We start from the raw sequence: 27,621 nt of genomic DNA on the forward strand, positions 1-27,621 counted from the left end.
TGCTTGTGGCCTGGGAAAGCAGGGAGGACGGCCCAATACCTTGGGACCCTGCACCCGCATGGGAGACTGGAAGAGGTTCCTGGCTCCTGACCCTGCACCCACGTGGGAGACCCGGAAGAGCTCCTGGCTTCGGATCGGCTCAGCTCCGGCCATTGCGCTCACTTGGGGAGTGAATCATTGGATGCAAGATCTTCCTCTCTGTCTCTCCTCCTCTCTGTCTGACTTTGTAATGAAAATAAAATAAATCTTAAAAAAAAAAAAACCACAAATCTAAGATAAGGGAAGGGAAAAGGAAGGAAGGAAAGAAATAAAGAGAGGAGGGTGGGATGGGGGTGAGGAGGGGAGTCTCGCCCCCTCTGTCAGCTGCTGACCACTCCTGCAAGCCTAGGCAGCTGTCGCACCTGCCGCAGCCTTCCCTCCAGGTCTCCCAGCAGTGACTCCTTCCAGCCGAGCTCCGAGGGGAAGCTTATTTCCACCAGCCGTCTCCAGACCTGCAAAACCCACACGAAAGTGACAGACTGAGCAGCTGGGGCCCAGCATCATCTCACGACAGGAGGACACAAGCCCTGCCCTCGTGGGCCGGACTGGCCACCATCGCAATGGCCCTGGCCTGTCCCTGCCTGATGACCCGACTGTCCGACGGTCCGAGCCAGGGACAGGCCCAACATGGAGCGCGTGCTGCCTGCCTTCTGAAAAAGCTTCAAGGCCTTTCCAAACTCTCAGGATGTTGAGAATGTTCAAGAGTTCAGGCTGACTTCCGCAGTTTCCCCAGCTCTGTCACATGGCTTCTCCGAGATCCAATTCATGCCAAATTTCTTCGGCCAGACCCCATCAGGCTGTGCCACAGGCAGATGCATTTTTTGCCCTCTCCCCAGCTGCCCTACCCAACACCTCAGCTCCCTTCAGATGCAGCTTTATAAGAGCCCATGAGACCTGTTTGTGCCATGATCACCACAAACACCATCACCAACACCATCATAACCACCAACACTGTTACCAATACATCATCACCGTCACCACCCTTATCACCTATAATAACACCAACACCATCACAACCAATACCACCATCACCATCAGCACCATCACGGTCAACAGCACACTGTCACAACCACCACCAACACCATCACCATCAATACCACCATCAGCCTCCACCCTAGAGCCCTGAGAACTTGCTCACTGCCCCACAGCTCACCTGGATCTCCCGCTTATAAGTGAACCGGACGCTGGACGGATGCAAGCTCTGCAGCATGCTCTCCACGAAGACGCTCTGCAGCCAGGCCCTGGTCGTGGTCAGAGTGTCCCGGAAGTCAGTGATGCCCGAGTTCTCCCCTACGGCTTCTTCCGGCCCCCCCGCCGAATCCTGCAGGAAGACAAGCATCCCCTCGGGCGTTCACCTCTCCCCAGGGCCTCCTGCAGACATCACACAGGTCTTGTGGGAAGGCCCCTTGGACAAGTTCTTTCATTTGCCCAGAATGTTCCATGCTGTTCATGAGGAGGAGGAGCAGTAACTTCCTTTTCCACCCCACCCCACTCCTGCACCAACCTCCTTCCCCTAGGCCCGAGGCCTCCATCAAGAAGCGGACATAGTGCAGGTATCAGGGACCCGGACCTGGCGGCCTCCCAGGTCCCAGGGAGAGGCCGTCCCCTCACTGTGGCTGCGTGTGTGCTGCCCTGCCTAAGCCGCTCAGGTCACAGGAAAACCAAGACCACGAAATGTACACACATCGCCCCTGTTGTGGACTGGGCCACGGCCACGGCGACAGGCATCAAGCAGTTGGCTTTGGCCACAAGGAGCGAACCATCGGACATGGACAGGCGACAGAGGCACTAACTGGGGGAGTGCCAAGACGACAGAGCACGGGGTATTTTCAAGGCACAGAAAAGGGGGGTGCGAGGAAAGGACTATCTGAAAAATGAGGAAATCCTGCTGGTAGACAGTGGGTCAGATGGCACAGGCAGTTCTCAACCAGGAGTGGAACAGGCTGGACCAGCTGTCTCACTTCCCATCCAGCTCCCTGCCTGTGGCCCGGGAAAGCAGCAGAGGATGACCCAAAGCCTTGGGCCCAGCGTAATGAAAACATCTAAACCTCAACATGAACACACAGACACGCTAAATAGAAAATCTGAAGTGATAACTCCGGGAGGATGCACACTGCCCAGACAGGAGGCGGCAACAACCAGTGTCACACAGACCCATGGGGACACACACTGAGTGAGGACAGCCAGACACAGGGGGTGCACTCAAGACACGCTGACCCTGGGACAGAAATCGGAACCGGGGTCCCTGCAGGGGAGGGAGGTGGAGGAGCAGGGCTGGAGGGCCTGATGGCCTGACGGAGCGAGCACACGGTGAGAGGTGTGGAAGTGCCCTGCCCCACGGCTCTGACGGCTCCCCGCGCCACCCCACTCACCGCTTGGGGCTGCGGGGTGAGAAGTGTACACACAGCCTCCGCCGACAAGGCCAGGATCTCGTAAAACCTGAGGTGCTTAACGCTGCTGCAGACCACCTCGTGGAGCCTCACGCACAGGGCCCGGCAGGGCTGCAGCAGGCCTGCCTTCAGGATCCTGCCCCCAAACACCGAGAGAAGCTGTGGGATCGAGGCAGGAGGGCACGGGGCCCCTCCACCCACCACATGTCCCAGACCCTCCCTGTCCAACGCCTGCAGCCCACGTGAGAAGGAAGCAAAGTGTTCTATTGCCACCTTTGCTTCTGAGCTGAGTCCCAGAGTGGAGTGCCAGGGTGCCAGGCCCCGCTGCACTCCCTCCCACCACAGCCTTTACCATGTATTCTAGAAGCAGCAGGTGATGGTGTAAGTGCTTGGGACCCCCACCCCAGGGGGAAGGACCCAGACTGGGCACTGGACCCCTGGCTTGTAGCAATGTGGGGAGTGACCCAGCGGATGGAAGACCACCATCCCTAAGCCCTTCCTATACAATGAAAATTTTTTTAAAAAGCATTTTAAACAAGCAAGCTGTAATATTCACAAGTGAATTCCCTGAACTCGGAGAAGAGGCGGAGGTGCCAGGCGCCTGGCTCCAGCCTGGCCCGGCCCTAGCTATGGCAGCCATCTAGGCAGTGAAGCTGCAGGTGGGACATCCCCAGCTCCCCGCTCTCTGCCACCGCGCCTTTCAAACACGCAAATCCAGCAACCTTCCAAACAATCTGATGGCTACGTGACTAGTTTGCAAAGAGACATGAAATACAGTTTGATGGGCCCCGTGCTCCTACTCACACAGTGTGACAGATCTCCAGCAGGTGCAGCAGCGTTCTCAAAAGACTGTCAACATCCTAGGGCAGTGAAGGAGAGACAGCAAGCAGGGTTGAAACAGGACAGAATGTCTTGGCCAAAAAAACACAAAACCATCAACAAACTTGAGTTCCCCAGCACCTCTGCCCCTCCACCTCCTGGGAAGGGAAGGGAAGGCTCAATGGCTCCATCTCATCAGCTGCGGAGCGCCCGCCACGGACCACACACCTTCACTTCCGCATCCGACACTGGCCCAAGTCCTTGCAGCCGATGGGCGGTTCCCTGGAGGCAGTCCAGGAGCCGAACTGGACAGTCGCTCAGGTGCTCGGCGAAGTTTTCCATGTAGTGGCCCAAGTGGCCCAGAGGCAGCAGACTGAACCAGGAGCGGAAGAGATACTCATCGAGGCTCAGCAGGTGCTGGTTCTGATCCAGGAACTCAAGCAGCCGGTTCCTGTGGCATGGGATACAAGGTGAGAGCAGCAGAGAGCTGGGCTTGGAGACCACCAGAGGGCCACGTGGAGGGACCCGGACGAGAGTGTCCTGCTCGAAGTCACCAAACCACAAGCCTTGCGTGGCGTCACAGAGACCCAGGCTGCAAATCCTGAGTGGCAGGGCTGACGGCTGGGTGACGCGGCTCCTGGGTCCTCTGGGAGACCTAGACTACGGGAGCCTCACTCCCGCCCTTGGCCGGGCCGCTGGGCTGTGGATCAGCCCATGGCAGCTGGATCACGCTCCCTCTACGTCTCACTGGCAAATCCAATGAGAATCCACTCCCAGGTAGGCCTTAGGCGTCACTGGCAGGCAGGAAGCCGAACAGGGTGTGGGGTGGTGCCAGGGCTGCTGGAGAGGAATGAGCAGCCAGGGTTTGAAGGAGACAGAGACACAGTCTATGGAGATGAGAAAGTTGTGGAGGGATCAACATCGTGGCACAGTGGGTGAAGCTGCCACCTGCAGCACTGGCATCTAGGATGAGCACCAGCAGTTCAAGGCCCATCTCCGCCGTTTCCCATCCAGCTCCCTGCTCACGCACCTCAGATCCAAGTGCCTGAGGCTGCACCCGCAGCGCAAACCCAGAAGCTCCTGGCTCCTGGTTCAGCCTGGCCCAGTCCCAGTCGCCATTTGGGGAATGAACCGGCAGATGGAAGGCCTCTGTCTCTCCTTCTATGCGATAACTCCTACCTTTCAAATAAATAACTCCTGACCAAAAGCAGGCTGCCATGGTGAGGATGGCTGCACTGCAGTAGAGGTGGGTGAGCAGGGGGCCTTCCGGCGGCGCTGACTCCGCTCGGAACCGTGCAAACAAGAGCCCAGCAGCTCTCTCCCGCCCTCTGCCTTGTCAAACCACGAACCGTTTGAAACAATAACAAAATGAAAAATCAAGCACTTACATAGCCAATATAAGTTTGGCTTCCAACAGCAGTCAAGGAACAATAATGCAATTATCTTTTAAAAAGTTTGCTTCCATTGGAAAGGAGGAAGAGAGATCTAACCATTGCTGCACTCCCCAAATGGCGACAAGAGCCAGGAGCTCCAACAGGTGTCCCGCGTGGCCGCTGGGGGCCCAAGCACTGGAGCAACGCTGCTGCGTCCCAAGTGCACGAGCAGGGCCTGCCTCTGCCCCTCCCAGGAATCCCGGCACAGGATGTGGGTGTCCCAGGCTGCGCCCCAGGGGACTCCACAAGGAAGGAACACATATCCCGTTACAGAAACAGAAGCGAGTGTGGAGGGCATGGGAGTAAAGTGGGTGCAGACCAGGGATGCCAGCCAATACCCAACAGGTGAGGAGCCCATGCAGCTGGAGCTGGCAGGGGTCTTGAAAACCACAGGAATTGTGATGCCAAGTTCACCACTTAACCTCTTCTAGGAGTTCACGTCACGCATGCCCTCTCATCCTTGGAGGGGCACTGCTTCCCCTGGCACAGACAGACCACACCATGCGTGCCCTCTCATCCTTGGAGGGGCACTGCTTCCCCTGGCACAGACAGACCACACCATGAGTACCCTCTCATCCTTGGAGGGGCACTGCTTCCCCTGGCACAGACAGACCACGCCATGCGTGCCCTCTCATCCTTGGAGGGGCACTGCTTCCCCTGGCACAGACAGACCACACCATGCGTACCCTCTCATCCTTGGAGGGGCACTGCTTCCCCTGGCACAGACCACGCCATGCGTGCCCTCTCATCCTTGGAGAGGCACTGCTTCCCCTGGCACAGACAGACCACGCCATGCGTGCCCTCTCATCCTTGGATGGGCACTGTTTCCTCCTGGCTACAGGGGACAGTGCCACTGTGCCCATGGGTGCACAAGGGTACGCTCAAGTTCCTGCTGGGATCTCCTATCTGTGATCCACAGCAGAACTGCAGGGTCGTAGGGGAAGCTTGACAGGAATTCCCTAGCATAAAGTCACCCCGTTTCCCCACAGCTGGGCCCAGAGATCCCCACCTCCAATGCTGGTGGTGTTGTGTGTGTGTGCGTGTGTGTGTGTGCTCAGCCCTAACAGGCCCGGGAAGGATTGTGTGTATGTGTGTGTGTGTGTGTGTGTGTGTGTGTGTGCTCAGGCCCGGGAGGGATGGTGTGTGTGTATGTGTGTGTGTGTGTGTGTGCGTGTGTGTGTGTGTGTGCTCAGGCCCGGGAGGGATGGTGTGTGTGTGTGTGTGTGCGTGTGTGTGTGTGTGTGCGTGTGTGTGTGTGTGCTCAGGCCCGGGAGGGATGGTGTGTGTGTGTGTGTGTGTGTGTGTGTGTGTGTGTGTGTGTGCGTGTGCTCAGGCCCGGGAGGGATGGTGTGTGTGTGTGCTCAGGCCCGGGAGGGATGGTGTGTGTGTATGTGTGTGTGTGTGCTCGGCCCAGGAGGGATGGTGTGTGTGTGTGTGTGTGTGTGTGTGTGTGTGTGCGCGCGCTCAGGCCCGGGAGGGATGGTGTGTGTGTGCGTGTGTGTGTGTGTGTGCTCAGGCCCGGGAGGGATGGTGTGTGTGTGCGCGTGTGTGTGTGTGCGCTCAGGCCGGGAGGGATGGTGTGTGTGTGTGCGTGTGTGTGTGTGCTCAGGCCCGGGAGGGATGGTGTGTGTGTGTGCGTGTGTGTGTGTGTGTGCTCAGGCCCGGGAGGGATGGTGTGTGCGTGTGTGTGTGTGTGTGTGCTCAGGCCCAGGAGGGATGGTGTGTGTGTGTGCGTGTGTGCGTGTGTGCTCAGGCCCAGGAGGGATGGTGTGTGTGTGTGCGTGTGTGTGTGCTCAGGCCTGGGAGGGATGGTGTGTGTGTGTGTGCGTGTGTGTGTGTGCTCAGGCCGGGAGGGATGGTGTGTGTGTGTGTGTGTGTGTGTGTGTGTGTGCTCAGGCCCGGGAGGGATGGTGTGTGTGTGTGTGTGTGTGTGTGCTCAGGCCCGGGAGGGATGGTGTGTGTGTGCGTGTGTGTGTGTGTGTGCTCAGGCCCGGGAGGGATGGTGTGTGTGTGTGCGTGTGTGTGTGTGTGCTCAGGCCCAGGAGGGATGGTGTGTGTGTGTGCGTGTGTGTGTGTGCGTGTGTGTGTGTGCTCAGGCCCGGGAGGGATGGTGTGTGTGTGTGTGTGTGTGTGCGTGTGTGTGCTCAGGCCCGGGAGGGATGGTGTGTGTGTGTGTGTGCGTGTGTGTGTGTGTGTGCTCAGGCCCGGGAGGGATGGTGTGTGTGTGTGTGTGCTCAGGCCCGGGAGGGATGGTGTGTGTGTGTGCGTGTGTGTGTGTGTGCTCAGGCCCGGGAGGGATCCTGCACGGCTCCGGTTTTATTTCCCTGATGATCCATGATGTTAAGCACAGGTATCTTCTTTACAGAAATATGCAACTCAACTCCTATTTTTTGGACACCATGCGTTTTTAACCGATCAGCTGCCTTCCAAACTTGTACTCTCTAGGAGCGGCCCACTCACCTCAGAACAGAGCAGGTGCAGGGCTGGCACTGCAGCCCATGCACTAGGGTAGTTCCTGCCACACTGGGTCGGAGATCCAAGTGCAAGTTCAAGTCCTGATGACTCAGCTTCCCATCTAGCTCCTGGGAAGGCAGCCGAGCACGGGCCAAGTGCATGGGCCCTGCCGCCCAACGTGGAGACCAGGAAGCAGCTCCGAGCCCCTAGCTCTGGCGTGGGCCAGCCCCAGTTATTGTTTCCATTTGGGGAGTGAAACCGTGGATGGAAGATATTCCTCTCCAATTCTCTCTCTGTTTTTCCAATAAACAAATTTTTTAAAAGAAATCATTATAAAATCACATGGCAATATATTTTTCTCATTATGAGGTTTTAAAATTTTATTAATTTATTTGCTTACTTGAAAGGCAGAGAGAAAAAGAGAAGTTGCCGGAGCTGGCGAGGCTGAAGGCAGCCTCCCCCCGTGCGCTCTCCCACGGGGCTGACGGCGCCCACGCTCTTGGACCACTGTCCTCCCAGCTCACTGTCAGGGAGCTGCCGGGACTTGACTCGGTGCTGACACGGGAAGCTGTGTGTCGCAGGCACCGGCCCACAACAAGGTCCCCAAGTGGTCGCCATGACTCGAGAACGCTCAGTGTGTAGGGAGGCACCTGCCCGGAGCCCGTGCGTCTGCATTGCCCTGGTGATCATTTTCTGGCGATGCAGCGGGGGCCTTACTGTTTGGGTCTGAGGTCTAGACTCTGCCCTGAGCCCACATCCTGCATACACCCAGTCCCTGACACAGCACGGCCGTCCGCAGGAATTTATCTCAAGAAAGTACCTGCGCAGGGATGGATGCTTATAAAAGCCTCCCAAATGGGGTGGCACTGTGGCATAGCAAGTTCTTGTCACAGCTGCTCCGCTTCCCATCCAGCTCCCAGCTAATGGCCCCAGGAAGCAGCTGGAACTGGCACGAGTGCTTGGACCCTATACCCATGTAACACACAAGGCCCTGAAGCACCGGCCACACCAACCCATCCCCAACTGGACGAAGCCGGAATTCCGGCCCCCTCAGTGCCAACAGCGGTGATCTATGTCCCTTCCAGTTCCCGGTGCTTAAAGGTGGTCAAGGCGTGCGAGACTCACTCGCTGGGACACAGGCACCCACATGCCATCAGCACCCCAACACCTCACTCGGAGAAGCCCAGTGGAAGAACCGGACCCAGGAGTCCCGCGCCTGCACGCAGCCCACTACTCACCCGTCTGATGCTTTCTCCCGGAACTGTGAGTAGGAGATTCCTTCCAGGGCTGCCCAGCTGTCCTCAGACTGCCTGGCCCCGTCCCTCCTGGGTGGCGACAGGTCCATGAAGTAGTGCAGCACGGGCAGCACGCCCAGGTAGTCATCCACCTTGTCGTCCATGCACTTCTGGCACAGGTTGGTCAAGGATGCCCGCCAGCTGCAAGGGCGGAGGAGCTACGGTGAGCTGATGGCAGCTGGGCTGTGTGAGACGTGCCCCTCCATCACTGCCCAGCTGAGCAGCTTGCATGCGGCACGCCTGGGGGCTGCCTTCCCAACAGGCCTGTGACCCCCCCATCTACCCATCGCCCACACTAAACTTGCAACTGCATGTCTCCCGCCCCAAACCCTTTGCTGACCCCCACCCTAACCCCACGCTGCACACCTCCTGACTGGAGTTCCTCCCCTGGGTGTGCACCTGCGTGAGATGGCAGACACACACCCTAGCAGGTGCTTCCAGGCATAAAAAGCCCAGAAAGCAAATTCAGGCTCTGATCAAACACAGCCACAACCAGCCACGCACAACGACCCCAGCGGTTGGAGGTCTCCTCAGGCAAGGCCAGCCCTGCGCCAGGACGCAGGCAGTCTCAGCCTTTCCTTCGGGGGCCCGGCCAGCAGAGCCAGTCACGACAAAGGGCTCCGAGAGGTACCTACCTGTGCAAGGTGCCTGGAAAGAGGCTGAGGTCCTCGTGGATGGCGTTGGGGGAACGGGCGCTGGGCACCAGCAGGCGGCACAGCAGGCTCAGGTCGCTTTGTGGAAGTGACATGTCCATCTTCTCCACGGCGAAGAGGACGAGCAGGCCCACCCTCAGCCTGCTGCTCAGGGGGCAGCTTTCAGGCACTTGGTCCCTGCCTCTGCCATCCAGAAATGGTGCCATCCGCACATTCAGACAATTCCACAGGTGCATATTTACCTGGGCCCCAAGACAGAGTAGATGCCAGCGCGCTCAAGGGGCTGGCTGCCTCAGAGGAGTGGGGGTGCACGACAGGGTCAGCCCACCCTCCCCCAAACCTGCTGCTCTAGGCTTTCAGGCCGCAGGTACAGCACCTGGAGCGGTGGGGACCACACGGGGCTTGGGGTGCCCTGCCATCACCCCTGAGACTGTGCAGGTCTGCACGGCCCTGGCGGGGCGGCAGGCGGGAAGGAGCAGTGAGCTGGTGTCCAGGACTCATGTCCACTCTGCCCCGGGCCACGGGGGGGGGCAGCTGCTGGGCAGGACTCAGGAGGGAGGAGAGAGGAAGCAGGCTAGAAGCTAGTTCCCAACAAAGGGACCCCACAGGCCCAGTTGCCTACTGGTTAAAGTTCTTGCCTTGCATGCGCCAGGATGCCATATGGGCACCAGTTCTAATCCCAGCAGCTCCCCCCCACATGACCTGGGAAAGCAGTCAAGGACGGTCCAAAGCTTTGGACCCTGCACCTACGTGGGAGACCCAGAAGAAGTTCCTGGCTCCTGGCTCCTGGCTTTGGATCAGCTCAGCTCTGTGGCAACCACTTGGGGAGTGAACCATAAAAAAGGGACCCCCTAGTGGCCATGTGAGCCCAGCAGCCTTCTCAGGCAGTTGGGGACAGAAGTGAAAGCTTGGGGAGGGGGTGGCAGTGAGGCCGGAATGCGGGCCTCAGTTCTGACTCTGCTACTTTGGATCCAGCTCTTTGCACATCACCCAAAAATGCAGCAGAAGCCGGCCCACGCGCCGGTGCTTCTGCCACCAGTGTGGGAGACCAGGATGAAGCTGCAGCCCCTGGCATTAGCCTGTGCCAGCTCTGAGCACGGTTGCTATTTGGGGGAATGAACTAGCCAGTGCCAGCCTGCTCACTCTCTGCCTCTTTCCCTCTCTCTCTGTAGCTCCACCTTTTGAATAAATCAATCAAATGCATTTTTTAAAAGCAGACAGAAACAGCCTGGTACCTCGTGCACCTCATATTTCAGCTCGGTCCACTCCTGGGGCTTCCCCGTGTGAACCATGGGCACGCGGACAACGCTGTAGAACTGCTGGAACTGGCTGAGGAAGCTGCTGAGGTTGACCGCGCTCCAGGCCTGCAGGATGCTGAAGATGCCGTCCAGCATGATGCTGGCCGCCAGCTGCTTCCCCCTCACCAGGTCCTTCCGCGAGCTGTCCAGGATGGTGTCAATGAATTTCTGAATCATCCCTGGTGGCTTCATGCAGATGTTGTCATCATACTGGTGCCAGTCTAGGGGAAAGCCAGGCCCATGCCATCGTCACAACCCTCAGAGCCCAGCAGAGGGGCTGGGGCACTGGGAGGGCAGGAGTGAGTGTCACCAGGACTCGGCCAGAGGCAGGGTCCGAGCAACCCTTCCGTGGCAGGGAGAGTCAAGGCCATGGGCACAGCATCCCGAGTCACCAGTGGGTGAACCCAGCCAGCAGAAGCATGCCAGGCTCCACACTACAGTCGAGTGCCAGACACCTGCCACCCCACAGAGGATGGCACAATTACAGCAGCCTCACACAGAGCCCATCGGGGCAGGGGCTGGACCTGCAGTGGCTTCCAGGGCCAGTGAGACACAGGACAGGACAAGGGCCCAGGAGCACTGCCCCATCAGCAGATGACAAACACCACTGTCACAGCCAGGGCAAGCAGCAATGACCTCCTGCCAAGGTTAGGCCGCCTGTCTGCCCAGCGCAGCCCTGCCTGGGGCTGCCTGCAGGCTGTGATGGCCGCCTGAGAATGTCTTCTCATGGACACATCTCCCAGCCCCTCGTCGGCCCCCCAACCTCCTGCTCCTTCAACATGTGCCCAGGCCGCAGGGTGCAGAGCAGAGCTGGGGATGGGGCACAGGACAATGCCACGGATTGAGCAGAGAGCCATGGGGCAAGCACTGCCCAAGGGAGGCCTGGGAATGGTGGCACAGGGGTGGGTAGGGGGCACAGGCCAATGCCAGGGATGGAACAGAGAGCCATGGAGCAGGCACTGCCCAAAGAAGTTCTGGGGAGCCATAGAGGGTCTTCAAACTCCCCACAGCCTGAAGGAGGAGGCCCCAGGTGGGCACAGGTGTATGGGTGCAGGCTGGGGCTGCTGGTCCTGGGACATCTCGCTCCATCACCAGCAGGACATTGTTGGGCAGGGTCAGTCCCAACGCTCGCCCCCGCCCCTTCTCCTACTCCGGGAATCTGCTAACTGCTGTCTTCCCCCCAGGTCCCAGCCCCACACCCTAGGTGGCCTCGGTGGTCAGCTCACTAACTCTGCAGGCGAGGGCTGGCCACCGGTGGGTCCGGGCTCACCTCCCGAGCCCACAAGGTCCGATTTCACGATCAGGCAGCGGTTCACGTGCCCATTCTTCTGCTGCTTCTTGTAGATGAATTCGTACTGGTTGTCGCCCTGCTCGCAGTAGATGAAGTACTTGTACGGGATGGCCTTGTCCAGGTGCTGCCTGGAGATGAGCAAGCTGCCCTCGACGAGGTACCCGACCTCACCCAAGTCTCTGCGAACATAAGAGACGCCACTCAGTGACCCCACCACCCGGGGGACACCACAGGAAACCCACAACCTCCAATGATTCCATCACCCCAGGCTCACTCCAGTGACCCCAGCACCCTGGGGATACCACAGGGAACCCACCACCCCCAGTGACCCCACCACCCCGGGGACACCCCAGGGAACCCACGACCTCCAATGATTCCATCACCCCAGGCTCACTCCAGTGACCCCAGCACCCTGGGGACACCACAGTGCCCCATCACTCTACGATCCCACCACCCCAGGGACGCTGCTCAGTCACCCCCTACCCCATCCCAAAACCTTGAGTTGCCCCAACATGTTCCCACATGCAGACCCAACACTGGAGACCGAGGCCAAGGGGAAGGATGCTTCCAGAACATGACACAGTGCCCTGACAGGCCCAAGGGCCAAAGGGCCACCTTGAAACGACAGGAGACCTCCACGCGGCCTGCGCCTTTGGCCAGGCCGTGCATTTCCGGGGGAAGCTGTGTGCATGGGCCTGGAGACTCACTTGGTATAGTTCATCTCACATACGTCCGACCACTTCTTTCCCAGCTCCTCTCCTCCTCTGACGAACACTTTGTGACGGTTGGGATTGACGCCGAAGTGTGGAGACACGATGGCATGGAAGTACACCGTGACTCCCTCTCCAGGGCTCAGCACCCTGCAGGGAGGCCAAGGCAGAGACCGTCATCCAAGCCCGACCACACGTGCACGCACACACGTGCCCCAGACGCCTGCCTGTTTCTCTCTCTGTTTTTCTCTCTCTCTCTTGTTCTAGATTTGTCTATTTTTATTGGAGATTCAGATTTACAGCAAGAAGGAGAGAGAAAGATTTTCCATCTGCTGGTTCACTCCTCAAGTGGCTGCAACGGCCAGAGCTGAGCTGATCCGATCCAAAGCCAGTAGCTTCTTCCAGGTCTCCCACACGGGTGCAGGGTCCCAAGGCTTTGGGCCATCCTGGACTGCTTTCCCAGGCCACAGGCAGGAAGCTGGATGGCAAACGTGGCCACCAGGATAGGAACCGACGCCCATATGGGAACCCGGCGCATGTAAGGCAGGGACTACCGTGCCGGACCCTAAATCCGCACCTTTCATCCACAGGGATTCCCATCCAGGACCCTGCGCCCGCATGGGAGACCCAGAAGAGGTTCCTAGCTCCTGGCTCCAGCCTGGCCCAGTCCCAGCTATTGCAATCATTTGGGGAGTGAATCAGCAGATGAAAGTCCTGTCTGTCTGTATTCATTTGAAATGATAAGTAATCCTTAAAAAAAAGCAGAGCTACAGAGAGAACAGTCTTTTATCTGCTGCTTTATTCCTGGAATGGCTGCAACAACCAGAGCTGGGCCGGGTAAAGGCAGTGCTTCCCCGGCTCTCCCGCACAGCTGCAGGCTGAACCTCGAGCACTGCTGCCTTCACAGACCGTGAGCAGGGAGCTGGAGCGGAAACGGAGCAAGACAAAGCGGTGCCCACCTGCGATGCCGGCATCGCAGCTGGCAGCCTCACCTGCGGCTCTGCAGCATCAGCCCCCACACCGGCTTTGGACCCAAGGGATCACCAGGAAAGATGGGGACGCATGCCCGTCCTCCCACCTCTTGGTCAGTTCCTGTCTCCCTAAAAGCAGGGCCCAGGCCCCCCACCCTGTCCTGCCCTCCGCTCCCAGCTGCCCAGCCCCTGACCCCGTCCTGCCTCCCCTCCCGGCTGCTCAGCCCCCACCCCGTCCTGCCCTCCCCTCCCAGCTGCCCAGCCCCCACCCTGTCCTGCCTCCCCTCCCGGCTGCTCAGCCCCCACCCCGTCCTGCCCTCCCCTCCCAGCTGCCCAGCCCCCACCCTGTCCTGCCTCCCCTCCCAGCTGCTCAGCCCCCACCCCGTCCTGCCCTCCCCTCCCAGCTGCCCAGCCCCCACCTCGTCCTGCCCTCTGCTCCTGGCTGCCCAGGCCCACCTGGCCACAGCCTCTCGGCCCTTCGGTTTCTCGTTCTTTGGAGCAGCTGTGGCGCTCCTGCGGTTTCCTTCTGACTTTCTGGGGACTTTTTCAGGCTCTGCCTTCTTGTCCGTGTCTGCTTGTTTTCCATGAACAGCTGTGCTCATGTCTTTGGATTCAGATTCCTGGAACAAGGAACAAAACCCCCAACCCTAAAACCACGCCTTCCTCTTTGCCCCTCAGAATCAGCTCTTCCCTGCTGGAACCTTCCAGGACCTTCTGGTCTTTCTGCCGTGGCCTCCCATCTGGTCAGCATCCTCTCCAGCCCTTCACCACTCTGAGGGGCAGCAGCTTCCTTGCTTCTCAAGGGAGAAGCCCACCATGCCTGATTTCGGGTCCCCTATAAGCGAAGCGGCTGGGACACCCCGCCCCCGGCCCGCAGCTCCCTCTGCGGTTGCTGCTTGGCCCCCACGCACTCTCGGGAAGGAGCCGCCCTACCTGGCAGGGCTTCTTGGAAGCAGGGGTACCGGCCGGCGGCTGCTTGGTTTTCTGGGCCTTGCCCTTCACCTCCTTGCCTGCCTCATTCTCTGGCGCAGCGGGCTCAGCTGCAGCCTGCAGCGCCTGTGAGAAGGAGAAGCAGGTGTGAGGGCTGGCGCAGGCTGCAGAGAGAAGGCATCCGTGCCCTTTGGCTGCCAGCCTGGGGCCTGCCCTGGCAGGGCCGCGGGTTCCAGCCTACTGACTTGGATCTGCCACCCTGGTGGCAGCCCAGGATGGAGTGCCTGGCGCTCGGCCTCCTCCTGGCCCAGCCGAGCCGCAGCTGTCCTGGATGGCTGGAGAGTGAACAGATGCTTCTAAGATCTCGGTCTCATTTCAAATACATTTAAGAAAGGAGAGAGGCCGGCATTGTGGCGCAGCTGGCTAAGCCCTGCCTGTGATCCAAGCACCTTATATGAGCACTGGTTCGAGTCCCTGCATCTCCACTTCTGATCCACCTGGGAAGCAGTGGCCCCACAGTGGAGACCTGGAACGGGTTCCTGCCTCCTGGCACAGCCCCTGCCATCGTGGCCATCTGTGGAGTGGATCAGCGATGAAGAACGCTCTGCTCTGTTTCTGTAATTCTGCCTTTCAGGTAATCTTCTCAAATAAATTTAGACCCGAGAAGCTCACAGCCAAGGACACAGATGAAAAGGCAGACGGAGGTCCCGGGCCTGGGTGGCGCCCCTCCCTGGCCTTCCCCCCAGGAACACCCGAGGACACCTCCCAGGGAGACATCTGGGGCTGCAGGCCACAGCAGAGGGACAGAGGGACTCCTGCCAGCCCCTAGCCACCTCCACCAGGGACTCACCCCAGAAGCCAGGGCTTCCGCCATCCGCTGGTCTGGCTGATCTGCTGTCCCGGGCTCAGTACTGTCACCTTGTGACTCCGCCTGGCCAGCGACTGTAGGGCTGGGCACCTCCACAGGGAGGTCTCTACTCCCGGGCAGATTGACAGGGTCCAGGTCTTTCCCTTTGACTGGGTCCTGGGTTCTGGGACTACGCGGTAAAGAGCTGCTGCCTCCCTGGGGCTGGGGCTGGGACAGGGGCGGGGGCTGGGACAGGGGCTGGGGCTGGGCCTGGGCCTGGGGCTGGGCCTGGGCCTGGGGCTGGGCCTGGGCCTGGGCCTGGGGCTGGGCCTGGGCCTGGGCCTGGGGCGGGAGCTGGGGCTGGGGCTGGGACAGGGGCTGGGGCTGGGACAGGGACTGGGACGGGGACAGAGGCTGGGCCTGGGGCTGGGACGGGGGCGGGGGCTGGGCCTGGGGCTGATGCTGGGGTGGGGGCTGGTGCTGGGGTGGGGGCTGGGGCTGGGACAGGGGCTGGGGCTGATGCTGGGGTGGGGGCTGGTGCTGGGGTGGGGGCTGGGGATGGGACAGGGACTGGGGCTGGGACAGGGGCTGGGGCGGGGACAGAGGCTGGGCCTGGGGCTGGGACGGGGGCGGGGGCTGGGCCTGGGGCTGATGCTGGGGTGGGAGCTGGTGCTGGGGCTGGGACAGGGGCTGGGGCAGGGGCTGGGGCTGGTGCTGGGGTGGGGGCTGGGGCTGGGACAGGGGCTGGGGCGGGAGCTGAGCTGCGTCTTTGGATCCAAAGTTCTGGAGCGAATTCAGACTGGAGAGGTCAGAGGGAGCTGGATGCAAGGAGTCCAGCTGTGAGGAAGTGGCAGTGTCACAGCTCTTCTTCTTCTTCCTCTTTTTCTTTTTGCTCTAATAGGAAAACGAGAGCCCGCAGGACCGCTCACACCCGCAACCTTCCAGGACAGCAGCTCACCGCCGCCAAACCGCAACCTTAGAAACCTGGGAAACTGAGTGCACGGCAAGGGGACAGGCGGCGCTTGGCTGTGGCCATGCAGCGCCTACCCCACGCTGTGTTCTGCGACACGTGGGGGCAGCTGCGTGTGTCTGAGAATCAACACTCATGCACGTTTCCCGCCGTGACCCTAAGAATTATGTCTTTTCTGAAAAACCAAACTATAGCGGACAGCAAGGGTGGAAAAGCACCGGGATTAGGGGACACGCTGTAGTGCAGCAGATTCGACTGGAACGTTAGCTGGGCACTGCTCCGAGTCCCGGCTGCTCCACTTCCAACCCGGCCCCCTGCCAACACACCTGGGAAAGCAGCAGACGATAATCAGGATGCCTGGGACCCTGCGCCCGTGTGGGAGACCCTGACGGCGTTTCTCACTCCAGCCTTCACTCTGGCCCAGCCGCCACCATTGTGGCCATGTTGGGGAATTAAGCAGCAATAAAAAATCTCTCTCTCACTCTCTTCCTTGTTGCTCTGCCTTTATATATATATACATATATTTATATATATTTTCCCCCCCTGGAGAGATAGATCTTCCATCCACTGGTTCACTCCCCAGGTGGCCACAACCATTGGAGCTTCTGCCAGGTCTCCTACACAGGTGCAGGGTGCCAAGGCTTTTCTTGACTGCTTTCCCAGGCCACAACAGGGAGCTGGATGGGAAGTGGAGCTGCTGGGATTAGAACCTGTGCTCAAATAGGATGCAGGCACTTGGAAGAGGAGGATTAGCCAGTTGAGCCAACACACCAACCCCTCTAGAAAAAAAAAACAAAGAAACGGAACAAGGAATCCAAATGGCCATTTCCTGCATCCCAGCCAGACCTGTCATGGCCATGGACAGACCCTCCTGCGGGAACAGCCAGGCTGCGCAGGCTCTCCGACTCATCTCTGTTATTTTGTAGCAAGAGCATCGCCATCTCCTTTCCCAGGCACACTTTCAAAGGGGGTGGGGACTTCTCCCGGAGCTTATCTGGGAGAATCTGCATTCTGCCCCAACTTTCTAGGAATACTTTACCAAAATACATAATGCTCGCCAGTGGCCCTCCTTTTCCCTTCAGCACTTTCTTCTTTTTTAAGATTTATTTATTTTGGGCTCGGGGCGTGGCCTAGCGGCTAAAGTCCTCGCCGTGAACGTCCCAGGATCCCATATGAGCGCCAGTTCTAATCCCGGCAGCTCCACTTCCCATCCAGCTCCCTGCCTGTGGCCCTGGAAAGCAGTCGAGGACGGCCCAAAGCCTTAGGACCCTGCACCCGCGTGGGAGACCCAGAAGAGGCTCCTGGATCCTGGTTTTGGATCGGCAGTACCAGCCGTTGTGCTCACTTAGGGAGTGAATCATCGGACGGAAGATCTTCCTCTCTGTCTCTCCTCCTGTATGTATATCTGACTTTGTAATTAAAAAAAAAAGATTTATTTATTTTTATTGCAAAGTCAGATATACAGAGAGGAAGAGAGACACCAGTTCACATCCTAGCTGCTCCACTTCCCACCAGCTCCCTGCCTGTGACCTGGGGAAGCAGTCAAAGATGGCCAAAAGCCTTGGGACCCTGCACCTGTGTGGGAGACCCGGAAGAAGCTCCTGGCTCCTGGTTTTGGGTCAGCTCAGCTCCAGCCATTGCAGCCGCGTGGGGAGTGAGCCAGCAGACAAGATCTTCCTCTGTCTCTCCTTCTTCACTCTTCCAAAGGATTCCATCTCTAAACTGCTGTTTCCTTTCTTCTTTCCTTCCTCCCTTCCTTTTTTCCTTCCTCCCATCCCTCCTAGGCTTATCTATTTAAAAGACAGAGTTACAAGCACAGAAAGACAGATCTTCCATCTGCTGGTTCACTCTCCAAATGTCAACAATAGCCAGAGCTGACATGATCCAAAGTCAGGAGCCAGGAGTCTCTTCTGGGTCTCCCACATGGGTGCAGGGTCCCAAGGCTTTGGGCCGTCCTCGACTGCTTTCCCAGGCCACAAGCAGGGAGCTGGATGGGAAGTGGAGCTGCCGGGATTAGAACCGGCACCCATACGGGATGCCGGAGCTTAAAGACGGAAGATGGGTCAATGGAGCCACTGCACAGGTCCCCAGTCGTTAATTCTTCTTGCATTCTTTCTGTGCCTCTGGTTTCCGTCAAGCACTCCCTGTCGGCGTGTGTGGCTGTTCTGGGTGATGCCCCACAGGCACACTGCGCTCCTGGGCACCGTCACCCCGTCATGTCTAACTCTGTTCCTCAGCCCGGATAACCAGCTGCACCGCTGAATCTCCCTGGGTCACATTCCGCTTCTGTTAGCGTACCTTCCCGATTTTGTACTTAGTCCATGATAACTGCCCGACCCGCCATCTGTGACCACGCCCCGCTTCCATCCAGCTTCTGGGGATGGTCACGCCAGTCACAGCGGCAGAGTGAGAACTCTAACTCCTGTGCCAGTGAGCCGCAGTTTCTAATAATCTCTCTCCTACCCCCCAAAGCAGAAATGACCGTAATATTTTTACTAATTCCTAGGTTTCTGTTCAAGCTTGGATGCTGGGGCTGGGAATCAGCACAATGACCGGACCACCGGGCGGCCGCCCCCACCCCCTCACTGCAGCACGGGGCCGAGCCGGACCACTGCTCGGGCGGCCTCCCCCTCACTGCAGCACCGAGCCGAGCCGGACCACCACTCGGGCGGCCGCCCCCACCCCCTCACTGCAGCAACGGCCCAAGCTGGATCACTGCTCGGGCGGCCACCCCCTCACTGCAGCACTGGCCCAAGTCCCACCAGCCCCCGCCCCACTGTCCTGCTAGTGCACTATGGAGAGCAGCTGGGACGGCTGGTGTCCTGGCTCCCTGCTGCACAAGCAGGGGACCTGGATGGAGTGCTGGTTCCTGGCTTCAGCCCAGGTCAGCCCTGGCTGCCGCCACCAATTGCGAGTGAACCAGCAGATGACACATCTTTGTGCCTTTCAAATAAACAACATATTTTAGGAATTGTGACTATTTGAACGCGGCAGCCCTGGGGATCCAGCTTCCTGGTCTCTTGTTCGGGACCTGCAGCTGCTGCCGCCTGTGGATCTGACTGGCCGTTTGTGGCCACTTTCCGGACACTGGCTAGGTTTTCAGAAAGGACTTAGCAGGCTAGGGTTCACTGTCATGGTCTCTGAGGTCCCTTCCTTCACTTCGTGTCTAGCTGGCAGCTTCCTGGGGCCAACAAACAGGACAGGAAAAAGCAAAAAGGATACTCTCCCTGCCCTGTGCAGCTTGCCTAAGGCCAAACAGGAAGGTCGCCTGGCAGCACACTTCCCAGGCACCTGCTCACACCCAGGCAGGGAGACGCCCGTCAGCCAGCGCCTCAGTGGAGAGAGCCTGGCCCTGCCCCACAGGGTGGACAAGGCGGGCAGGGGCAGCTGTGCAGAGGCGCCCCTGCAGCGGACACTGGGGGACCCGGCCAGCCTCGCCCAGACACCCCTGAGAGCCCAGCAGGGCCAGCTTGCGGGCAGGGCCGGGCAGGTGGGCAGCAGGGCCACGTACTCACCACTTGGACAGTCCAGGAGGAATCAGAAGCAAGCTCGTCCATGTCCTCTTGCCAGTCCCCTGAGCTCAGGGACAAGCTGGGGTCCACATGTCCCGGCTGGAGTGCTTCCACACCCTCCATCTCTCTCTCCACAGGCGTTTCTGCCCTGGCATCAGCACTCCCAGAGCCTACAGGCCGAGATGAAGCAAGGGTTAAGAGGCAGGGAGGGGACAGAGTGCCCTGCTCCAGGGCCATGCTAAGACAGGGGCCTGGTTCTCTCCAATGCCCCCTTGGGACCCACTGCCAAAGGCGGCATCAGGGAGCCAGGGACCCAGCCCAGGACATAACCAGGTCACTGGTCAGAGAGGGGCCGGGCAGCCTGCATGGCCACCTCGCCCTTCTCAGGCCCACAGCTCCCGCGGCACACTGGCCAGAGCCTGGGAAATTCCCTCCTCTCAGGAACACACACCTCTCCCAGCAGGGCCCAGCCCTGGTCGGGGCCATCAGCCACAGCCCTGAGCACCTGACCCCCGCTTCCGCCTTCGAGGGACTGGGAGGCTCCCGGTGCTCTGTCTACCCCGGAGCTTGTGGCTGGAATCCCTCTTAGCCTGACCCTAACACCCCGAGCCCCTGCCCTCCGCCCTCTTCAGCACAGCCCTGCTCCCCCAAGCTCCAGAAACAGGGAACACACGGGACCCGACAATGCAAACAGCTGGTAGGCAACCTGGGACAGCCATAGCCAGCACCACCTGTGCCAACACACTAGGACACCATGCTGGCGATGGCTCCATCGGCAGGGCGGGCCTCCGTTAGGGAACCTAATCAGAACCCGGCATCTCCCAGGGCTGACATCTCGAGCAAGGACCAGACCAAAGGTGGAAGGGCCCCAGGGTTTGCTTCCTGAGATTTCCGCAGTTTCCTCCAAGAGGGGCAACAGATCTGGGGCTGCTGAGCCCCTCTGCCTCCAGCCAGACACCAGAGCTGCACACATGGGTTGGGCTGCCCAGAGCAGAGCCGCCCGAAGCAGCCCACAGCTCCGCGGGGCAAGCCGGAGCAGCTGGGCTTGTCCAACATACACAGCCCCAATCAGCGCAGGTGCCAGTAAGAAAAACCCCAGCAAGCCAGGCTCGCTGGCAAAAGCAACCACCTGCCTGTCCACAGGAGAAACAAGGGGTGCTGAGCCCCGGAAGGCAGCAAGGCGTCGCGGGGGTCACTGTAAACAGGACAGAGCCCTCAGACTGGCACGGCTCCAGCGCTGGACCAGGTGTGCATGACAAAGGCCTGCACCCAAGGAGCGATCCCAGGAGACCCTCAGCCCGCTGCGAATCCTGCCCACCCGAGCCCAGCGAAGGGCTTGCTGTGTGGGCCCAAGCCTCCTCAGAGGAAACGTCTAGAAGGGTTCACAGTGGCACTCTGGGGAGTGTGACGGGCTGCGGACAGGGCAGGTCAGGGCCTGGAGGTCTCCTGGCCTGTTGTGGGCTGAGGAGTTGATTAGCATTTGTTAAGCTTGGCTCCTGCAGGAAATGGGCTTGGAGGCTAGTGGCACCTTGTCTGTCAGACTCATTAGCATCCAATCGTTCTGCTAGAGGCTTGGGGGAAAGGTATTTATGGCTGAATAAAGGGAGGCCAGAGAGAGACCTCTTCCACCACTACTGGTCTCCTGTCGGTGTCTGATTCCCTGACCCTCGCCGTGTCCATGCCACTGGCCCTGCTGGCCGGTACACTGGCCACTTGTCAGCAGTGGGTGTACTTACAGAACCATCGCAGGCACGAGCACCTGCAGGTCAGCTCATCAAACCCTCAGCGCTGCAGACGAGGCCAATGTCTGCAGTGCCAGCATCCCAGATGCATCCCACCTGCTCTACTTCCCACCCAACTCCCTGCAGATGTGCCCAGGAAAGCAGCTGAGGAAGGTCCAGGTCCTTAGGACCCTGCACCAACCTGGGAGTCCTGACGGAGCGCCCAGCTTTGGCCGGGTCGAGCCCTGGCCCACTGTGGCCATCTGGGGAGTGAGCCGCCAGTGAAAGGTCTGTCTCCCCTCTCCTCTTCTCTCTCTCTGCAGAATTCATTCTTTCAAAAAACCAGTCTTTTAAAAAAGGCGAGTAGTATGCCATATCTGTCTTGCAAAAGAGAATACCACTGTCCTATCCCACGTCTACACCTGCCTGGGCAGGCGCTCCCAGAAACCAAGACACCCCCTGCCTTGGGCAGCACCCTGACATGGGAGCGGTTGACCTAGCACACCACCCGGCCACCCTGAAGCTAGGCGTGGTCAACTCAGGCCAGGCTTCCCTCTGCTGCTGGGAGCCACCTGGGCCACCTGCAGGAGCAAAGTCCTGAGTCTGCATCCACTTCTCAGCCAGTGCCTCATCCTGCCATGACCTGGCAGGGCAAAATTCAACCAGCCTGGCCCCAAGAGGCTGAAGGGCTCCTGCCCAGGCAACAGCACGGGTCATCCTTGCCACCCTCACCCACCCTCCTGCCCAGATCCCCCCCAAAATTGCCTGCTCCATGGACACTTGTCTCGGGCTCCTCATCTTAGTTTCTTCAACTACAACACAAATTCTTCCAGAAAGTTCAGAGAACAATAAGGCACAAATCAGCAAACTGAACTTCAACCCCCAAAGTAACCATTCCATGCAACCCGAGGCCTGGGCTGGGGGGAACCCAAGCAAGCCCTGTCCTGGTGCTCAAGGCTGCCCCGTCCCTTGCACCAGCACTGCAGCCGCCCGTGCCTGCCCGCAGCACAGTGGCCGGGAGCGGCTGGGGCCAGGAAGAGGGGCTGCGCCTGCGCCCAACCAGCATCCTGCTTTCAGTTTCCATTCCTGCAGACGGAACCCGGCAGCCGCTGCGGAGGCAGGAGCCGGTCCTGGCCAGCTGCCTGGCCCTGCTGGGCACGGCCTCTGGGTCGTAGCTCAAATACCTGAGGGCACAGCATGGGAATGCCACGGCCCACGCCTAGACAGGGCGTTGCTGTTCTGTGCTGTCGGCAAACACGGGGGCTGCACGCTGGAATGCCAGGTCACCAGAGGGCACCATTTCCCAGAAGACGGAGGTCAGGTGCTCCCTCTCAGCCACTGGTCAGCGACCACCCTGTCGCGCCCCCCTGGGTGATGGACCCTGACACTCCCACTCAGTAAGGCCTCCCCCAGGCCAGCACCCCACCTTCCTCTGTCCATGCGGTCCAGGCTCTGCCCTGCCTGCTGTCCGCTATATGACCACAACTATTGCCTGACCTCTCTGTGCCGGGCGCTCTGCACTTGGGCAAGGACAGTCTCTGGGGGAGGTGGTGCAGGTGCAGTGCAGGTGGGAGAGGTGGGGAGCTGTCAAGGACCACTGGCAACCCTCCGTAGACAGAGTGTGGCCAGATCCCCGGAGGTGGCAACCCTGAAGACAGCCAGGGGCCAGGGAGATTCTTGGACTTGGACGTGCGGTGAGCCAGGGACACTGCTGAGGTGTCCATCAGGCGGCCGGGCCGCAGAAAGACCTGCATTTACTTGAAAGATCCTGGGTGTGAGGAAGGACTTGGGTCTGCTGGAACATGGTGGCCTCTAAACCCACAGAGCTGGGTCGTGGGTAAAGTCACAGCGGCATCCCACACGGGCTCCAGTTCATACCCCGCCGTTCCACTTCTCATCCAGATCCCTGCTAAGCCTGGGAAGGCAGCAGGGGACGGCCCAAGTGCACCACATGGAAGACCCAAAGCTCCTGGCTTTGGCCCGTGCCAGCCCTGGCCACTGTGCCCACTTGGTAAGTGCCCCGCCGACAGAAGACCTGTTTCTCTTTCTTTTTCTTTCTCTTTCTTTCTGTAACTCTGACTTTCAAATAAGGAAACTTAATAAATAAATAAATGAATAAAACTACCTGCCTGTTCCTGGGTCGGGGAGGGGGCCCCTCACTTTTTTACAGACCCAGGCAGGGCCCTCAATCCCAGGGATGCCCCAGAAATCCAGTCACAAACCCTCAGCTATCCACACTTCCCATCCCTAACGAGCAAGGGGGACCCCAAGCCCTAGGTGGGAAACGAAGCAACCCTTCACAAAAACCAGGGGCAGCCATGCCAAGGACCCCCACAGAGCCGCCGTCCCTCCATGAGGCCGCCTGGAGCCCCGGGACGCTGTGGCCGCCTGCTGTCGCCGGGACACAGGTCTGTCCAGTCCTGCGGACCGCGGCTGAGCGACCCCCAGCCTCACCTGGCAGGGCGCCCGCAGGAGGCAACCTCTCTCCACACTCGCTGCAGAATTTGGGAGCGTCCTCGCTGGAGACATGCCCGCACGCAGGACACTCCATGCTGCTGGCCCGGGGCTCCTGGAGGCCGGCGCCGACCTCGGAGGACCTGAAGGCGAGAGTGAGCCGCCGGCCACTGCAAACGGTGCCTCCGGTCATGTGACCGCCGGCGCGCTTCAGTTTCATTTTCCGGGAAATTGAAAATGCTGCGGTCCCGAAGTCTCCGGTCAATCCAAACCCATCCCCTACGGCAGGTCGCGGCCGTCCTCCACGCCCCCCTCCCCCCGCCCAGGAACTGCCTCCCCTTCCTCCCCCCGCCCGCACCCTTCCAGTCGGGCCACTGACCTTACTTTGCACTTCCAGCCTTCATCCCCGGATTCCTGGGGAGAGGGGAGGGAACACTTTGGTACCTGCTTAACATCACAGTGTGTGCCTCTGCACCCCACTCCCGGCTGGGCTGCCCGTCCCCCACATCCCTGGAGATATTCCAGGAACTTCAAGCCGCCATTGAGAAAACACCCAGTCAGCCCCTTGGCCCAGGAGCACCTCTGCCCATCAGAGGACAGAGGAGGGCCACTTGCAAAATCCTGGCTCTGCCAGAAGCCCCCTGTAAGGACCACACACTGCCCACCCCTGCCCTGCCCTGCCCCAGCCCTGCCCTGCCTACCCCACCCCAGCCCTGCCTGCATAGGAAGGCTGGACATAACTTGCAAGGAAGGCAGCTGCCCAGGTCAGCCCGGCACAGGCTCCAGAGCCTGCCGCCCTGGGGATGGCCTGGAGCGGCAGCCCAGCCCAGCTGAGCACTCCCAGAAAGCTGAGGGAGCGAGCGGTGGTGGGAGGAGTGGGTCCTGCCCCAGTGAGCCAGGGTGACTGAGGGCGGGGAGTCCCAGGCCCGTGGCTGCCCCTGCCCTCCCCCACTGCGTCCTACCCCCTCCGTCAGCCTGCCAGCTCACAATCTTTCTGATATTCCTCACTGGGGAGAAGGGGGAGGCGTCAGTTTCGTCAGGCCCTCAGGGTCCACATGGTGGCAGGGCAAGCAGAAAACCAAGTGTCCTGCCGGAGGAGCTCAGAAAGAGGTTTAGTATCTGAACCTGGGCCACCTGCACAACGGGCTCCTGTAAACCAGGCTTGCCACTGCAGCTCCTCACCACCCAGCAGGGTGCAGCTCTCAGGCCCTGCAAACCTGACTAGCCACGTCACTGCTTCCTCTAACGGTGTGGCCTGTCGGGGCTGTCCCCTGTGGCACGCGTGGTGGTCCCGGACAGTCTGCCGGCCGACTCACTACTGGGGTGGGGTGGGTGGGCTGAGGGTGAGGACGCGCTCTGGCTGTCTGTCCCGGGGGACCACAAAGCTTCGCTGTCTTGGACCCGGTGTCGGCACCAGCACTGATTCAAGTCCAGTTCCTTGTTAACGCACCAGGGAAAGCATCCAGACAGCCCCCGGCCTGGGCCCTGCAGCCAGGGAGGAAGTGCCCGGCCCAGCCACTGCGGCCGCTGGGAGAATGAACCCATGGCTGGAAGATCTCTCTCTGCCTTTCCCACCCCTGCCTGCTGGGGGCATGAGGGTTCTCCTGCCGGGGTTGCAGCTACCCTAGCAGTGACCCCAAGTTCATGGTTACACTTGTGGCCAGGCCCTGGGAAACTGCAGGGAGATGACCGGTGCGCATCTATAGGCCACAGCAAGCGGGGAAAAAAAAACAACTTCAAAGAGGCAGCCTGCCACCTGTGGCTGTGGATGGTTCCTCACAGGAGCCAGGAAACAGCTGCCAACCACCTTGACCCCTTGGATTGTTCTTTAAGCTTCTGTGGCAAGCACAGTGTAGACATCTACGTTGTGGGGCGGCCACGCTGGCGTGACGGGCTAATCTGCCAGTGGTGCCGGCATCCCAGATGGGCGCTGGCTCAAATGCCAGCTGCTCCACCTCCCATGGAGCGCTCTGCTAAAGCAGCGGAGAAAGTGGCAGAGGATGACCCGGTGTGTGTCTCTGTGTGTGTGTGTGTGTGTGTGTGTGTGTGTGTGTGTGGTCAGGCAGGACAGCAGGCCCCTGGGTGTGTGTGTGTGTGTGTGTGTGTTCAGGCAGGACAGCAGGCCCCTGGGGGGGTGTGTGTGTGTGTGTGTGTGTGTGTGTGTGTGTGTGTGTGTGTGTGTGTGGTCAGGCAGGACAGCAGGCCTCTGAGGTGTTTCTGGTCCCTGGTGATCGTTACCTTTGAGATGTTAATTGTGCTCCTCTGATAAAACTATCTTTTCAAATGCAAAAGAACGGGCTTCCCAGAATTAGCATCTCCCTCCCTGTCCCTCAGCAGGAGACTGGCCCAGTGGGGTCACTGTGAAGGGGACAGCACCTCAGTTACCTTAGGGTCTGGGAAGGAGCTGCTGGCCTCACCTTTTGTTTGGGGGCAAGAGGGTAACAATTACTGCCCACCACAAGTAAGCTTTCTCCCTTCTGCCCCGGGGCGATTCATGTGAGCCCCTCCCCAGACAGGGCTTAAACCCCTCCCCAGACAGGGCTTAAACCCCTCCCCAGACAGCACTGGCCATCGGGCTGTTTGAGGACTGACCAGTGGGGTCTGTTCCACCGCAGGTTGGCTCAGCCCCTGCAGCTGTCTGCCTTCCCTCCTGAGCCAAAGATGGCGGGACAGGAGCAGGTGGGACCACCAGGACGGCTGCTGGTCACGGTGCAGCTCAGCTGGTGGCGTCAAGGAAGTGCCAGGAAAAGTCCCCAGCAAAACAAAAGTGGCAAGCAGGAAGGACGGGAACGCCCCTGGGCCTTGGTCGTGATCCCAGGAGCCAGCCACCCCCACCCCGGGCATTCACTCCTCCCCGTGAAATGCAGCATGGCCTCCAGGGCCACTTGCGAAGTCACCCCACAGTGACAGCCAAGCACGGAGACACACCCTTCCCTGCTGGCCTCCAACCAGGAGCCGGTGCAGCCAGGCCAAGCAGTGGCCAGCAAGGCTCCTGTGCCAGTCCTTCCCAGTGCCAGCAACTCTCCCCTCCCCCATTGCAGGGGCCTCTGGGGGTCCTGGGACAAGTCCTGTCCTGCACGTGAGCCTGCACCCCTCACCAAGGCAGCAGCTTTTCAATCCACTCCAGCGTCTGCATTGGCTCAAACAGCAGGTGCTACTATGGGGAGTCCCGATCCCACGGGAAATCCACAACACGTGCACAGTCTCCCCCGAACCTCAAGCTGTTTCCCAGCCAGCGGGGGCGCTCCAGGTGCTAGCAACCTTCAGCCCACCAACCACGGACCTCAGAAACAACTCAATCCCAAGAGTCCCCTCCCTCGCCAGCACCCTCAAAGGAAACGGGCTGGGGAGGTTCGGCCAAGCGCTGCACCTGCTCGGCGTCCAGCACCGGGTCCCCACCGCACGCACCGGACTGCGCCCACCTGGCCTTGGCCCCAAGCTCACGGTTCTGGGGCGCGGCCCTGCGCATACAAGTTCCCGTGGACCCTGTAGTCCGCGGCTGCGGGAGCCCCGTCTCGGGTCCGCCCTGGGGATCCCAGGAGAGGCCGCCCCCCGCGCGCCACCTGCCGTCCGTCCACGGCCCCGGGAGCTCGAGCGCAGACGCAGCTACGGCGAAACCGAAACTCGCAGCGGGCAGGAAGGGGCGGCGCGGGGCGGGCGGCCGGTCACAAGGGCGCATCAGGACGCAGGCGCCGCTCCGGGCCTCGCCCCGACCCCGCCCCGGGAGGCCCGCACTGCGCCCCGCGGACCACCTCCCTTCTCGACGGACGCAGCCCGAGTTCCCCCGGCCGTCGTGGGATCCCGCACGCGCGTCCTGCGGAACTCACCATGGCC

The 27,621-nt window shown here is 60.1% G+C and overlaps 1 protein-coding gene across 1 annotated transcript in view; it reads right to left on the minus strand.

Moving 5' to 3' along the window:
* The window catches only part of RNF213 (ring finger protein 213), a 76,170-nt gene extending 48,810 nt beyond the window's left edge, over positions 1-27,360 (minus strand). Inside the window, exons 1-18 of the mRNA XM_040989374.1 lie at positions 27,196-27,360; positions 24,167-24,201; positions 23,788-23,930; positions 19,616-19,782; positions 15,851-16,024; positions 15,134-15,373; positions 14,287-14,409; positions 13,810-13,973; positions 12,380-12,532; positions 11,652-11,851; positions 10,319-10,602; positions 9,066-9,325; positions 8,374-8,571; positions 3,477-3,699; positions 3,234-3,289; positions 2,412-2,565; positions 1,193-1,360; positions 402-491 (exon numbers count right to left, since the gene is read on the minus strand). Of these exons, the coding sequence (XP_040845308.1) occupies positions 402-491; positions 1,193-1,360; positions 2,412-2,565; positions 3,234-3,289; positions 3,477-3,699; positions 8,374-8,571; positions 9,066-9,325; positions 10,319-10,602; positions 11,652-11,851; positions 12,380-12,532; positions 13,810-13,973; positions 14,287-14,409; positions 15,134-15,373; positions 15,851-16,024; positions 19,616-19,782; positions 23,788-23,884 (2,751 nt within the window). The 5' untranslated portion in view covers positions 23,885-23,930; positions 24,167-24,201; positions 27,196-27,360. The remainder of the gene's footprint in view (positions 1-401; positions 492-1,192; positions 1,361-2,411; positions 2,566-3,233; positions 3,290-3,476; positions 3,700-8,373; positions 8,572-9,065; positions 9,326-10,318; positions 10,603-11,651; positions 11,852-12,379; positions 12,533-13,809; positions 13,974-14,286; positions 14,410-15,133; positions 15,374-15,850; positions 16,025-19,615; positions 19,783-23,787; positions 23,931-24,166; positions 24,202-27,195) is intronic.
* Between the last annotated feature and the right edge of the window lie 261 nt (positions 27,361-27,621).

Source organism: Ochotona curzoniae, unplaced genomic scaffold (genome assembly GCF_017591425.1).
Source record: "Ochotona curzoniae isolate NIBS_2020 unplaced genomic scaffold, NIBS_Ocur_1.0 contig_523, whole genome shotgun sequence".
Classification (NCBI taxonomy): Eukaryota; Metazoa; Chordata; class Mammalia; order Lagomorpha; family Ochotonidae; genus Ochotona; species Ochotona curzoniae.